Source organism: Sapajus apella, unplaced genomic scaffold (genome assembly GCF_009761245.1).
Source record: "Sapajus apella isolate SASKATOON/1434 unplaced genomic scaffold, GSC_monkey_1.0 scaffold152, whole genome shotgun sequence".
Lineage (NCBI taxonomy): Eukaryota > Metazoa > Chordata > Mammalia > Primates > Cebidae > Sapajus > Sapajus apella.
The window spans coordinates 2,301,442-2,315,192 of record NW_022437092.1 but is presented as its reverse complement, the minus strand read 5'-3'; the positions used below and the strand labels follow the sequence as shown (position 1 = coordinate 2,315,192).

The window sequence follows — 13,751 nt, the reverse complement described above, 5'->3', positions numbered from 1 at the left end:
GGAAGCCCCAGACCTCACAGACACACACACACACACACACACACACACACACACACACACACACACTTGTCTTTCTCCAGAGTTTGGATTCACACATAGAAGAAGCAATGACAACAGTCTCCTCCCCATTGATCTCCCCTACAAAGCACCAAGCCCTGAGTGGACGAGATGGATAAGCTCCTTCCTTCAATCTAGACCAGAGAGACAATAAACCAGTAAAGAGACATAGAAATTGGCTGGGCACAGTTGGCTCATGCCCCAGCATTTTGGGAGGTCAAAGCAAGAGGATCATTTGAGGCCAGGAATTCAAGACCAGCCTGGGCAACACAGCAAGACCCTATCTCTGCAAAAAAAAATTTTAGAAAAAACCATCCAGGTGCACACCTGTAGCCCCAGCTATCAGGAGGCTGAGGTGGGAGGATTGCTTGAGCCCAGGAGGTTGATGCAGCAGTGAGCCATGATTGCACTACTGCACTCCAGCCTGGGCAACAGAGGGAGACCCCACTCTTTAAAAAAAAAATAAAAATAAAAGAAAGCTGGGTGTGGTGACTCAAGCCTGTAATCCCAACACTTTGGGAGGCTGAGGCGGGCAGATCACAAGGTCAGGAGCTTGAGACCAGCCTGGCCAACATAGTGAAACGCCATTTCTACTAAAAATACAAAAATTAGCCAGGACTGGTGGTGCGCACCTGTAATCCCAGCTACTCAGGAGGCTGAGGCAGGAGAATTGCTTGAACCCAGGAGGTGAAGTTGCAGTGAGCCGAGATCGGGCCATTGAACTCCAGCCTGGGTGACAGAGTGAGACTTCGTCTTAAAAAGAAAAAAGAGGCCGGGCGCAGTGGCTCACACCAGTACTTTGGGAGGCCAAGGAGGGCGGATCACCTGAGGTCAGGAGTTCAAGACCAGCCTGACCTACATGGTGAAACCCGGTCTATACTCAAAATACAAAAATTAGCCAGGCATGGTGGTGTATGCCTGTAATTCCAGCTACTCAGGAGACTAAGGCAGGAGAATCGCTTGAACCCAGGAGGCAGAAGTTGAAGTAAGCTGAGATTGTACCATTGCATTCCATTCCAGCCTGGCAACAGAGGGAGACTCTGTCTCAAAAAAAAAAAAGGAAAGGAAAAAAAAATAAGAAATGTCTACTCATCCCTCAAGTACCACCTCAAAGTCCCTCCTCTAATTGAGCCCTCAATCGCCCAAGGATTTTGCCAATTTCCTTACTCCTCTCAGCCTGCTCACCAAGGCTGTGCCCAGAACTGCCTCCCCCATCAGACTGGCAGATCCTCCTGGCAGGGTGTGGGTTCCACGGTGCCCAGCATGGGCTGAGTACAAAGGAGACTGTGTGTCTACAATGCCTACCCAACGCCCCCTGGAGACCCTGCTCCCTATATTCCCCCAGGTCACACTCCAAAAAGTCGTCTTACCTGGCTTGGGAGGAAGGTCCTTGTAGGGAGGTGCTGAGTTCTCATAGTCATCCTCCTCCTCCTCCTCCATGGTCCCTTCCAGGGGAAAGGCAAGTCAGAGCCCAGCCATTCCCTCCTCCCTCCATCCCTCAAGCCCTGGTCTCTGCCTCAGCTGCCCCATGGAGGGGATTCTGTACCCTGAGTCCCGACCACACCTGGGCCCCAGCCTGGCCGGGGCCTTACCTGGTGGGTCTGGACACCCAGCGATAGTATACAGGTTGTGCGTGGCTACAGCTAACACAAGGAACATAAGAAGAGGCAGCCAGGGCTTGTCCCTCCTACTCAGGTGTCTAAGGCTTCTGTCTGTTTCTCTTTCCTTTCAAAGTCAAGTACATGCAAATCCATCTAGGAGGGAAGCCCCAGACCTCACAGACACACACACACACACACACACACACAGACACACACACACACACACACACGTCCTTCTCCAGAGTTTGGATTCACACATAGAAGAAGCAATGACAACCCTCCCCCCCACCCCAGCTGAGCTCCTCTACAGAGCACCAAGCCCTGGGTGGAAGAGATGGATAAGCTCCTTCCATCAATCTAGACCGGAAGGCGGAGGTTGCAGTGAGCTGAGACCATGCCACTGAACTCCAGCCTGGGCGACAGAGTGAGATTCCATCTCAAAAAAAGAAATGTCTACTGGTCCCTCAAGTCCCACCCCAAAGTCCCTTCCTCTAATTGAGCCCTCAATCCCCCAACGATTTTGCCAATCTCCTGACTCCTCCTCTCTCAGCCTTGCTTACCAAGACTGTGCCCAAACTCACCTCCACCATCAGACTGACAATAAACCAGTAAAGAGACATAGAAATAGGCTGGGCACAGTGGCTTATACCTATAATCCCAGCACTTTGAGAGGGCAAAGCAGGAGGATCGCTTGAGGCCAGGAGTTCAAGACCACCCTAGGCAACATAGCAAGACCCTATCTCTGCAAAATATTTTAGAAAAAGCCATCCAGACATGGTGGTGCACACCTGTAGCCGCAGCTTTCAGGAGGCTGAGGTGGGAGGATTGCTTGAGCTCAGGAGGTTGACGCAGCAGTGAGCCATGATTGCACTACTGCACTCCAGCCTGGGCAACAGAGGGAGACCCCACTCTTTAAAAAGAAGAAGGCCGAGCGCAATGGCTCATGCCTGTAATCCCAGCCCCTTGGGAGGCTGAGGCGGGCAGATCACAAGTTCAGGAGTTTGAGACCATCCTGGCCAACATGGTGAAACGAACCCCATCTCTACTAAAAACACAAAAATTAGCTGGGCGTGGTGATGCGCACCTGTAATCCCAGCTACTCGGGAGGCTGAGGCAGGAGAATCACTTGAACTTGGGAGGCGGAGGTTGCAGTGACTGTAGATTGTGCCACTGCAGTCCAGCCTGGCAACAGAGCGAGACTCCATCCCAAAAAAAGAAAAAAAAGGAATTGCTGTTGGGATGGGGTGTGATGGGATGGAAGATGGGTTGGGGACAGGGATGGATGTGGGGTAGGGTCATGATGTGCTTAGGATGAAGAAGAGAGTCCTTGCCAGGTTTGGGGATGGGGAGGGAGTTGAGGCTGGGTTGCAGTAGACAGGGTGATGAAGTTGGATTGGAGGGCGGATGTGGGGCTGCATGTGGCAGTGGGGACAGGACTGTGCTTTTGGAGGAGATGTGGCCCTGAAGAAGGGATTTGGATGGGTGGGTCATATATGAAGACACCGGGCTTGAGGGTGACATTAGGACCATAAGTTGGAGATGGGGCGGAGAAAAACACAGCCCAGTTCACCTCCTGCCTCGTGCAAGTCCCACCGTACTTCTGGGCCTCCCAGGGGGCCCCACACTGGACTCAGCGATGGTGATATACAGCCTCAGCCCTCGTGGAATGGCCCCTGTCTAAGGACCCCAGGACCAGGCCATCAGCATATCTGAGGGACTTTGTGTTTTGGGCCCCTGGGATCTCTCATGGTCTCAGGGCCCCGGTGGCGGTAAACTCAGGAAAACCTCAAAAACTTCCCTTTCATTTTCTATTTTTTTTTTTTTTTTTTGTAACTGAGGTCTCGCTATGTTGGCCAGGCCAGAGTGCAGTGACTACTCACAGGAGTAGTCTCAGTACTGATCAGCTAGGGAGTGTTGAGCTGCCCCGTTTCCAACCTGGAAACCCCTCCTCAGACACCTCAGGTAACCTGGTGGTCCCCTGCTCCCAAAATGTCACCATATTGATGCCAAACTTAGTGCAGACGCCTGATCACATATTTCACGATAACCCAGAATTCCTGGGCTCAAGTGATCCTCCTGACTCAGCCTCCCAAGCAGCTGGAACTACAGACCACCACACCCGGCCCACACCTCTACGTTTTTTCTTTTCTCTTTTTGGCACAGATGGGGTCTTGCTATGTTGCCCCAGCTGGTCTCAAACTCCTGTCCTTAAGCGATCCTCCTGCCTTGGCCTCCCGAAGCATTGGGACAGACACACACCACTGCAACCAGCCCAAACCTCCACTTGTATAACCACTCATCAGACTCTTACTGAACCGTGTGCCATGCCTTGGGTTTGAGATCCAAGTATAAATAAAACCTGGGCTTAGGGTGGGAAGGTAAGGAGACTGGGAGCCCACAGTTCACTCCCAGTCTCTCAAGCACCAGCTTTTGTGACTCAGGGACTTTGCACCCAACACTTCTCTCTTGGACTTCTCTTCTTAAGAAATACCTACTTGCCGAGCGTGGTGGCTCACACCTGTAATATCAGCACTTTGGGAGGCCGAGGAGGGTGACTCATGAGGCCAGGAGATCGAAACCATCCTGGCTAACACTGTGAAACCCCATCTCTACTACAAATACAAAAAAGTAGCCTGGTGTGGTGGTGTGCACCTGTAATCCAAGCTACTTGAGAGGCTGAGGCACAAGAATCGCTTGAACCCGGGAGGCAGAGGTTGCAGTGAGCTGAGATCGCGCCATTACACTCCAGCCTGGGCAACAGGGCGAGGCTCCATCTCAAAAAAAAAACGAAACAAAGGAAAGAAAGAAGGAAGGAAGGAAAGGAAGGAAAGAGAGAGAGAGAAAGAAAGAAAGAGAGAGAGAGAGGAAGAAAAGAAAGAAAGAAAGAAAGAAAGAAAGAAAGAAAGAAAGAAAGAAAGGAAGGAAGGAAGGAAGGAAGGAAGGAAGGAAGGAAGGAAGGAAGGAAGGAAGGAAGGAAGAAGGGAGGGAGGGAGGAAAGGAAGGAAGGAGGAAAGAAAGAAAGAAAGAATCTAATCATCCCTCAAGTCCCACCCCAAAGTCCCTTCCTCTAATTGAGCCCTCAATCCCCTGAGGATTGTCCCAATCTCCTGACCCCTCCTCTCTCAGCCCTGCTCACCAAAGCTGTGCCCAAATCCACCTCCACCATCAGACTGGTAGATTCTCCTGGACAGGGTGTGGGTTGCATGGCGCCTGGCATAGGCTGGGTACAGAGGAAACTGACTATGTGTCTACAATACCCACCCGACACCCCCTGAAGACCCTTTTCTCTGCATTCCCCCCAGGTCATGCTCCAAAAAGTCCTCTTACCTGGCTTGGGAGGAAGGTCCTTGTAGGGAGGCGCCATGTTCTCATAGTCATCATCCTCCTCATCCTCCTCCTCCTCCATGGTCCCTTCCAGGGGAAAAGCAAGTCAGAGCCAGCCATTCCCTCCTCCCTTCATCCCTCAAGCCCTGGTCTCTCCCTCAGCTGCTCCATGGTAGGGATTCTGTACCCTGGGTCCTTACCATACCCAGGCCCCAGTCCCAGCCTGGCTGAAGTTTTACCTGGTGGGTCCGGGTACCCAGCGCTGGTATACAGATTATGCATGTCTAACACAAGGAAACTGACAAGTGGCAGCCAGGGCTTGGCAACCTCTGCCCACTGTCCCTCCTACTTGAGTGCCTGGGGGCTCTCTCAGTTCCCTTTTCCCTTCAAAGTAAATTACATGCAAATTCATCTTTAGGGGAAGCCCCCAGATCTCACGTGTGCTCACACATACACACACACACACACACACACACACACAGCCTTTCTCCCCAGTTTGGATTCATGCACAGAAGGAACAATGACAACTGGTGGGGCACAGTGGCTCACACTTGTAATCCCAGCACTTTGGGAGGCCAAGGCGGGCAGTTCACTTGAGGTCAGGAGTTCGAGACCAGCCTGGCCAACACGGCAAACCCCGTCTCTACTAAAAATACAAAAATTAGCCGCGTGTGGTGGCACGCTCCTGTAATCCCAGTTACTCAGGAGGCTGAGGCAGGAGAATTGCTTGTACTCAAAAGGCAGAGGTTGTAGTGAGCCGAAATCGCACCACTGCACTCCAGCCTGGGTGATGGAGTGAGGTTCCTCAAAAAAAGAAAAAAAAGAGAGAGAGAGAGAGTCACCAGCTAGGACTCAAATAGAGTTGGCTTCTTTTCTTAAAACTTGGTTCTTGTCGGGGTGATGGCGCGTGCCTGTAGTCCCAGCTACTTGGGAGGCTGAGGCTGGAGGATCGCTTGAGCCCAGGAGCTCTGGGCTGCAGTGCGCTATGCCGATCAGGTGTCCGCACTAAGTTCGGCATCAATATGGTGACCTCCCAGAAGCAGGGGACCACCAGGTTGCAAAAGGAGGGGTGAACTGGCCCAGGTTGGAAACGGAGGAGGTCAAAACTCCTGTGCTGATCAGTAGTGGGATCACGCCTGTAAAGAGCCACTGCACTCCAGCCTGGGGCAACATAGCAAGACCCCGTCTCTAGGGGAAAAAAAAATTGGTTCCTAATAGTTTAGATGTTTACAAGGTACACGTGGTATTTGTTGCATGCATAGAATGTATAACAATCAAGTCAGGTTATTTGGGGTTACCTTGAGTATTTCTCATTTCCACATGTTAGGGACACTTTAGGTTCTCTCTTCCAGCCACGTTGAATTATATAAGATATTGTGGCTAACTGTAGTTACGCTACTCTGTTATCAAAAATTAGAACTTCTGGCCAGGCATGGTGGCTCATGCCTGTAATCCTAGCACTTTGGGAGGCTAAGATGGGAGCATCGCTTGAAACCAGGAGTTTGAGATCAGCCTGGTCAACACAGAGAGACCCCATCTCTATTTTTTTAAAAAGTAAAAAAAAAAAAAAAAAACATCATCCTTCCATCTATCTTTGTGCCCATTGACAACCCTTTTTTCCTTCTCCCCCTCCTCCTTTTTTTTTTTTTTTTTTTTTTTTTTTTTTTTTTTTTTTTAGAGAGACAGGATCTCATTCTGTCACCCAGGAGGGAGTGCTTATAGCTCACTGTGACCTTGGACTCCGAGAGACGGGGTTTCACCATGTTGGCCAGGCTGGTCTCAAACTCCTGACCTCAGGTGATCCGCCAACCTCAGCCTCCCAAAATTCTGGGATTACAGGCGTGAGCCATCGTGCCCGGTTGTGACTCTCTTATAACCAACAAAACATGGTAGAAGGCAATGAGAGAAGTACGTGAAATGATGCTCAACTTAGCCATTCCACAATGCATACATATTTTAAAACTCACGTTGAACACCAAAAATACATGCAATTTTTGTTTGTCAATTTAAGCCAAATATATAAACAATTTTAAAATTTGTGTTCTACGGCCGGGCGCGGTGGCTCACGCCTGAAATACAAAAGTTAGCTGGGCGTGGTGGTGGACTCCTGTAGTTTCAGCTACTTGGGAGGCTGAGGCAGGAGAATTGCTTGAACCCGGGAGGCAGAGGTTGCAGTGAGCCAGGATCACTCCACTGCACTCCAGCCTGGCACCTGGCGGCTGAGCAAGACTCTGTCTCAAAAAAAAAAAATTGTGTTCTAACCACAAAACATGAGAAGCATGTGAAGTGCACATGTGGTAATTAGCTCAATTTACCCACTCCACAATATATACATATTTTAAAACATTAAGTCATATAATGTTTATGTCATATAATGTCACAAATATGTAGTATTTTATGTGTTAGGGGTTTTTTTGTTGTTGTTGAGATGGAGACTCTCACTCTGTTCCCCAGGCTAGAGTGGAGTCTTGTTCTGTCACCCAGGCTGGAGTGCAACGGCACGATCTCGGCTCACTGCAACCTCCACCTCCTGGGTTCAAGTGATTCTCCTGTCTCAGCCTTCCAAGTAGCTGGGAATACAGGTGCCCGCCACCAAGCCTGGCTAATTTTTGTATTTTTAGTAGAGACAGAATTTCACCATGTTGGTCAGGCTGGTCTCGAACTCCTGACCTCAGGTGATCCACCCGCTTCAGCCTCCCAAAGTGCTGGGATTACAGGTGTGAGCCACTATGCCTGGCCTATTTGTCAGTTTAAGATCAATAAATAACTTAGAAAAAAAAATGTGTGTTCTCACCACCAAAAACATGCAGGTGTGGTCGGTAATGCATATGCTAATTCACGCAGTTGAACAATTCCACATGTGTACGTATTTTAAAACATCACGTTATTGGCTCACTCCTGTAATCTCAGCACTTTTGGAGACTGAGGCAGGCAGATCACTTGAGGTCAGGAGTTTGAGAACAGCCTGGCCAACATGGAGAAGCCTCATCTCTACTAAGAATACAAAAATATTAGCTGGGCGTGGTGGCGCATGCCTATAATCCCAGCTACTTGAGACTGAGGCAGGAGAATCGCTTGAACTGGGAGGTGAAGGTGCGATGAGCCTAGATCGCTCCACTGCACTCCAGCCTGGGCAACAAAAGCGAGTCTCAAAAAAAAAATAATAATAATAATGCATCTGCAGAGGCTAGAAAAAGCAAGAAAAAGGATTATTACACCACAACCACTTGAAGAAGCATGACCTAGCTAACAAACATCTTGGTTTCAGCCCAGTGAGACTGATATTGGTCTCCTGACCTCCAGAACTATAAAATAATTAATATGGCTGGGCGCAGTGGCTCACGCCTGTAATCCCAGCACTTTGGGCGGCCAAGATGGGTGGATCACTTGAGGTTCGGTGTTCGAGACCAGCCTGGCCAACGTGGTGAAACCCCGTCTCTACTAAGAATACAGAAAAAAAAAAATTAGCTGGGCATGGTGACCAATGCCTGTAATCCCACCTACTCAGGTGGCTGAGGCAGAAGAATCACTTGAACCCGGGAGGCGGAGGTTGCAGTAAGCCAAGATCGTACCACTGTACTCCAGCCTGGGCGACAGAGCAAGACTGTGTCTCAAAAATAGTAATAATAATAATAATCCATTTCCGTTGCTCTGGGGCACTCAATTTATGGGTAATTTGTTATAGTCACTATAGGAAACTAACACATACCCCAAGGGGCAAGACCCCAACTTCCCTTTGTGGAAGCTTTTCACTAAAAGTAAGAGGAAATGCAACTCAAATTGGCTTCAACAACAAGGAACATTCATCAGGCCCACGGGGAGCATTAGGTTGGGTTTCCACAACTGAGACTCAGAACATGAATGCCTCAAACAAAATAGAATGTATTTGTCAGCTGACAGGCTCAGTATAAGCAATATACTTCACCTTCCCCTGCACCGCACGTGGGCAGTGGGGTAGCCCCAATCTTAATCGAGGTAGGAGGGCAGGAGCAGATGAACCTCCTTTTCCATTCAAAGCTGACTCTGGGGGCTGGGTTTTCCCCGTTGTATGGCCTGATGTCATAGAACCTTCCCAGCCCATAGGAAGGCAAATGTGGCTATACCCGTTCTAGAGGTGAAGAAATGGACATTCATCTGAAAAGGAGGAAAAAGTCTGTCTGCTCAGCAAACACCTGCTAAGCACCACGGTGCTAATCAGGCTCCAGATGGATGGGGATAGGGAGCAGCTCCAAATAGACATAGAGGGATAGGAGAAGTGGGAGAGCAATGGGGCAGGGGACAGGTAAGTAAATAGGTCAAAAGGACTGACAGTATGTCTGCCCATCAAGAGCACTTTTTGGGCCGGGCATGGTGGCTCATGCCTGTAATCCCAGCACTTTGGCAGGCTGAGGCAGGAGGATCTCTTGAGGCCAGGAGCTCGAGACCATCCTGGGTAACACAGTGAGACCCCAACTATACCAAAAAAAAAATTTTTTTTTTTTTGAGATGGAGTCTCATTTTGTTACCTAGGCTAGAGTGCAGTGTCGCGATCTCAGCTCACTGCAACCTCTGCCTCCCGGGTTCAAGCGATTCTTCTGCCTCAGCCTCCCGAGTAGCTGGGATTACAGGCACATGCCACCACGCCCAGCTAATTTTTGTATTTTTAGTAGAGGCAGGTATCACCATATTGGCCAGGCTGGTCTTGAGCTCCTGACCTTGTGATCTGCCCTCCTCGGCCTCCCAAAGTTCTGGCATTACAGGCATGAGCCACTGCGCCCAGCCAAAAAAAATTTTTTTAATTAGCTGGGCATGGTGATGCCTGCCTTTAGATCCAGCTACTTGGGAGGCTGAGGTGGGAGGATTGCTTGAGCCCAGGAGATTGAGGCTGCAGTGAGAGGCTGCAGTGAGATCTGATCACACCAGTGTGCTCCAGCCTGGGCAACAGAGCAAAGCCCTGTCTCCAAAAAAAAAAAAAAAAAAGAAACAAGCACTCGTAGAGGTGAGAGGACCTTCCTACAATAAAGGCTGGGTGGCCTCATGGTACAGGGGTGATAGCTACATGGCCAGTGCCATCCCTGGGGACCTGGCACACCGAAGATATTCAGGAACAGATGTTGGAATCCAGCCTCATTAACTGAATAAAGCAAGGGTATCAGCCCAGGCTGCTTCCAGCTCAGGCCCATTCTTGCTGTGTGACCTCGGGGGTGTAGAACAACATCTCTGAGCACTGGTCTCCTGACACGTCCAACGGGGGGATTCGTTTGTTCATTCATCGATTCAACAGATGTGTACTGACCACCTAGTCTGTGTTAAGCTCTAATGCATCAAAACCAGGAGGAATACATTGGTGCACAACAAAAAATTTTACCCTTGGGAGCAGCAACAGGAAGAAAGAGAATGAATAAAATAAGTAACTCAGCTATCTTAGAAGTTATGTTAGATAGTCATAAGTAGAGAAAGAAGGAAAATACATGTGCAGTGGTGGGAGCCTATAGTCTCAGCTACTCAGGAGGCTGAGACGGGAGAAGTCCTCAAGCCCAGGAGCTTGAGGCTGCAGTGCATGATGATCACAGCTGTGAATAGCCACTGCACTCCAGCCTGGGCAACACAGTGAGACCTCATCTCTAAAAACAACAAAAGAAAAAGAAGTAGATGGCAGGCACAGTGGCTCATGCCTGTAATCCCAGCACTTTGGGAGGCCAAGGCAGGTTGATCACCTGAGGTCAGGAGTTCAAGACCAGCCTGACCAACATGGTGAAAAACCAGCCTGAGCAAGCCACGGAGACCCTGTCTCTATAAAATTAATGAAATATCGCTCTGATATTTATCATATCACATTTTTACACACTGTAGATATTAGTGAAAAAATTAGCCAGGTATGTTGGTATACACCTGCAGTCCCAGCTATTCAGGAGGCTGAGGTAGGAGGATTCCTTGAGCCCAGTAATTCAAGGCTGCAATGAGCCATGATTGCAGCACTGCACTCCAGCCTAGGCAACAGAGCGATACCCTGTCTCAAAAAAAAATAAAAATAGGCCGGGCGCGGTGGCTCAAGCCTGTAATCCCAGCACTTTGGGAGGCCGAGGCGGGTGGATCACGAGGTCAAGAGATCGAGACCATCCTGGTCAACATGGTGAAACCCCTTCTCTAATAAAAAAATACAAAAAAATTAGCTGGGCATGGTGGCACGTGCCTGTAATCCCAGCTACTAAGGAGGCTGAGGCAGGAGAATTGCCTGAACCCAGGAGGAGGAGGTTGCGGTGAGCCGAGATCGCGCCATTGCACTCCAGCCTGGGTAACAAGAGCGAAACTCCGTCTCAAAAAAAAATAAATAAATAAAAAATAAATAAAAATAAAAATAAAATTCCAGACCAGCCCTTCTCATCCACTCTATCTGCCATTTTTCCCCTTAACTGCCCCCTTGTCACTGTGTGTGCGTGTGTGTGTGTGTGTGTGTGTGTGTGTGTGTGTGTGTGTTTGGAAACAGCGTCTCAATCTGTCACCAGGCTGGAGTGCAGTGGCGTGATCTCGGCTCACTGCAACCTCCACCTCCCGGGTTCAAGCGATTCTCCTGCCTCTGTCTCCCGAGTAGCTGGGACTACAGCAGCCCGCCACCACACCTGGCTAATTTTTTTGTATTTTAGCAGAGATGGGGTTTCACCATGCTGGCCATAATCTCAATCTCCTGACCTTGTGATCCGCCCTCCTCGGCCTCCCAGTGTGCTGCAATTACATGCTTGAGCCACCACACCTGACTTGTCACAGTCTTATCACCATCTCACATTCCACATGCCTCACTTCCTAATCTTGTTCTCTGCCTGTCTTCCACCTATTAGCAGCTCAACTCCATGAGATTAGGAATTTGTATCTGTCTTGTTCATTGCCTCCCACACAGTAGGTGCTCAATGAATGTTTGTTGAACGAATGACTGACCTCCTGCCTGACCAGCCCTGAAGCCCCGCCCCTCCAGGCTCTCTCATCCCTCCAATACCCGCCAGCCACCCTCAGCAATCCTTGGGTGTCCCTAGCACTCTCGCCTGGATTAGAGACAAATGTTCTGTCTGCCCCTATAAGCAGAAATGAGATCTGCTCTGGGAATTTTCTGCTGAGGCCTCACTGACCTTGTTTTTCCTCCTTCCCTAAAACTGAATACCCCAGGGCACCTGGTCTCCCAACCAGCAGACTGTGGCAAGGGTCAGACACCACTCAGAATTTCCTTCCCCACCTCAGGTCCCACGTGGGGCCTCTGAGGTTGCTCTGCTCATGAAAGTGCTAATGCAGCCCCTGCCTGGTGCAGGCCAGATGGGGCTGGACAGGAGGGTGGGGGAAGAAAAGAAGGGGAGAGGCAGGAACTGTGGCCAATAAACCAGGTCCTAGCCAGGCATGGTGGCTCACGCCTGTAATCCCAGCACTTTGGGAAGCCGAGGAGGGAGGATCATCTGAGGCGAGGAGTTCGAGACCAGCCTGGCTAACATGGCAAAACTCTGTTCTCTACTAAAAATACAAAAATTAGCCGGGTGTAGTGGTGCCTGCCTGTAGTCCCAGCTACTCAGGAGGCTGAGGCAGGAGAATTGCTTGAACCCAGGAGGCAGAGGTTGCAGAGAGCAAGATCTCACCACTGCACTCCAGCCTGGGCTACAGAGCAAGACTCTGTATTTAAAAAAAAAAAAAAAGTCCCCTGGGGTGGTGGGCAGGGGACCCAGGAAGTTCTCCTTGGTGGGTGGTTGACAAAGAAAAAAACAGGAAGGATACGGATCACGGGTGATGGAGGCTCAGCACAGGCTGCTAAACTCACCTTCACCCTGGCCAGGAGCAGGGGCTCATGCCTGTAATCCCAGCATTTGGGAGGCCGAGGCAGGCAGATCACGAGGTCAGGAGTTCAAGACCAGCCTGGCCAATATAGTGAAACCCTGTCTGTACTAAAAATACAAAAAAAAAAAAAAAAAAAAAAATTAGCCAGGTGTGAGGGTAGGCACCTGTAATCCCAGCTACTCAGGAGGCTGAGGCAGGAGAATTGCTTGAACCCAGGAGGTGGAGGTTGCAATGTGCCAAGATCATACCACTGCACTTCAGCCTGGGCGACAGTGTGAGACTCCATCTCAAAAAAAAAAAAAAAATCACCGTCAACAAAAGATAGAAAGAAATTATTTAGAGAGATAGTGAGGGTAAGAGAGTCTTCCCCAGAGCTTCCCTTTTAACAAAAAGCAGCCCAGGCCGGGCATGGTGGCTTACGCCTGTAATTCCAGCCGAGGTGGGTGGATCATTTGAGGTCAGGAGTTTGAGACCAGCCTGGCCAACATGGTGAAACCTCATCTCTACAAAAAATATTTAAAAAGTTATCCGGGTGTGGTGGCACGCACCTCTAATCTCAGCTACTCAGGAGGCTGAGGCAGGAGAATCGCTTGAACCCAGGAGGGAGAGGTTGCAGTAAGCTGAAATCCTGCCATTACACTCCAGCCTGGGCAACAGAGCAAGACTCCATCTCAAAAAATAAATAAATAGGCCGGGAGGGTGACTCACACCTATAATCCTAGCACTTTGAGAGGCTGAGGCTGGCGGATCACCTAAGCTTAGGAGTTTGAGACCAGCCTGGCCAACATGATGAAACCCCATCTCTACTAAAAATACAAAAATTAGCCAGGCATGGTGGCAGTGCCTGTAATCCCAGCTACTCGGGAGACTGAGAGAGGAGAATCACTTGAACACAGGAGGTAGAGGTTGCCGTGAAGCAAGATTGTGCCACTGCACTCCAGCCTGGGTGGCAGAGAAAGACTCCGTCTCAAAATAAAT

General features: G+C 49.7%; 1 protein-coding gene across 11 annotated transcripts in view; it reads right to left on the bottom strand.

The window, feature by feature from the left end:
- CLEC17A (C-type lectin domain containing 17A) overlaps window positions 1-13,751 on the bottom strand; it is a 36,453-nt gene that overhangs the window by 18,922 nt on the left and 3,780 nt on the right. For 2 of the 11 annotated variants that reach the window (XM_032265766.1, XM_032265769.1), the window contains exons 1-3: window positions 5,222-5,390; window positions 4,986-5,069; window positions 1,428-1,502 (exon numbers count right to left, since the gene is read on the bottom strand). In XM_032265766.1, the coding sequence (XP_032121657.1) occupies window positions 1,428-1,502; window positions 4,986-5,069; window positions 5,222-5,264 (202 nt within the window). In that variant the 5' untranslated portion in view covers window positions 5,265-5,390. Of the gene's footprint in view, window positions 1-1,427; window positions 1,503-4,985; window positions 5,070-5,221; window positions 5,436-13,751 lie in introns of those variants that run through there. The other 9 variants (XM_032265764.1, XM_032265765.1, XM_032265775.1 and 6 more) reach the window with 8 other exon arrangements.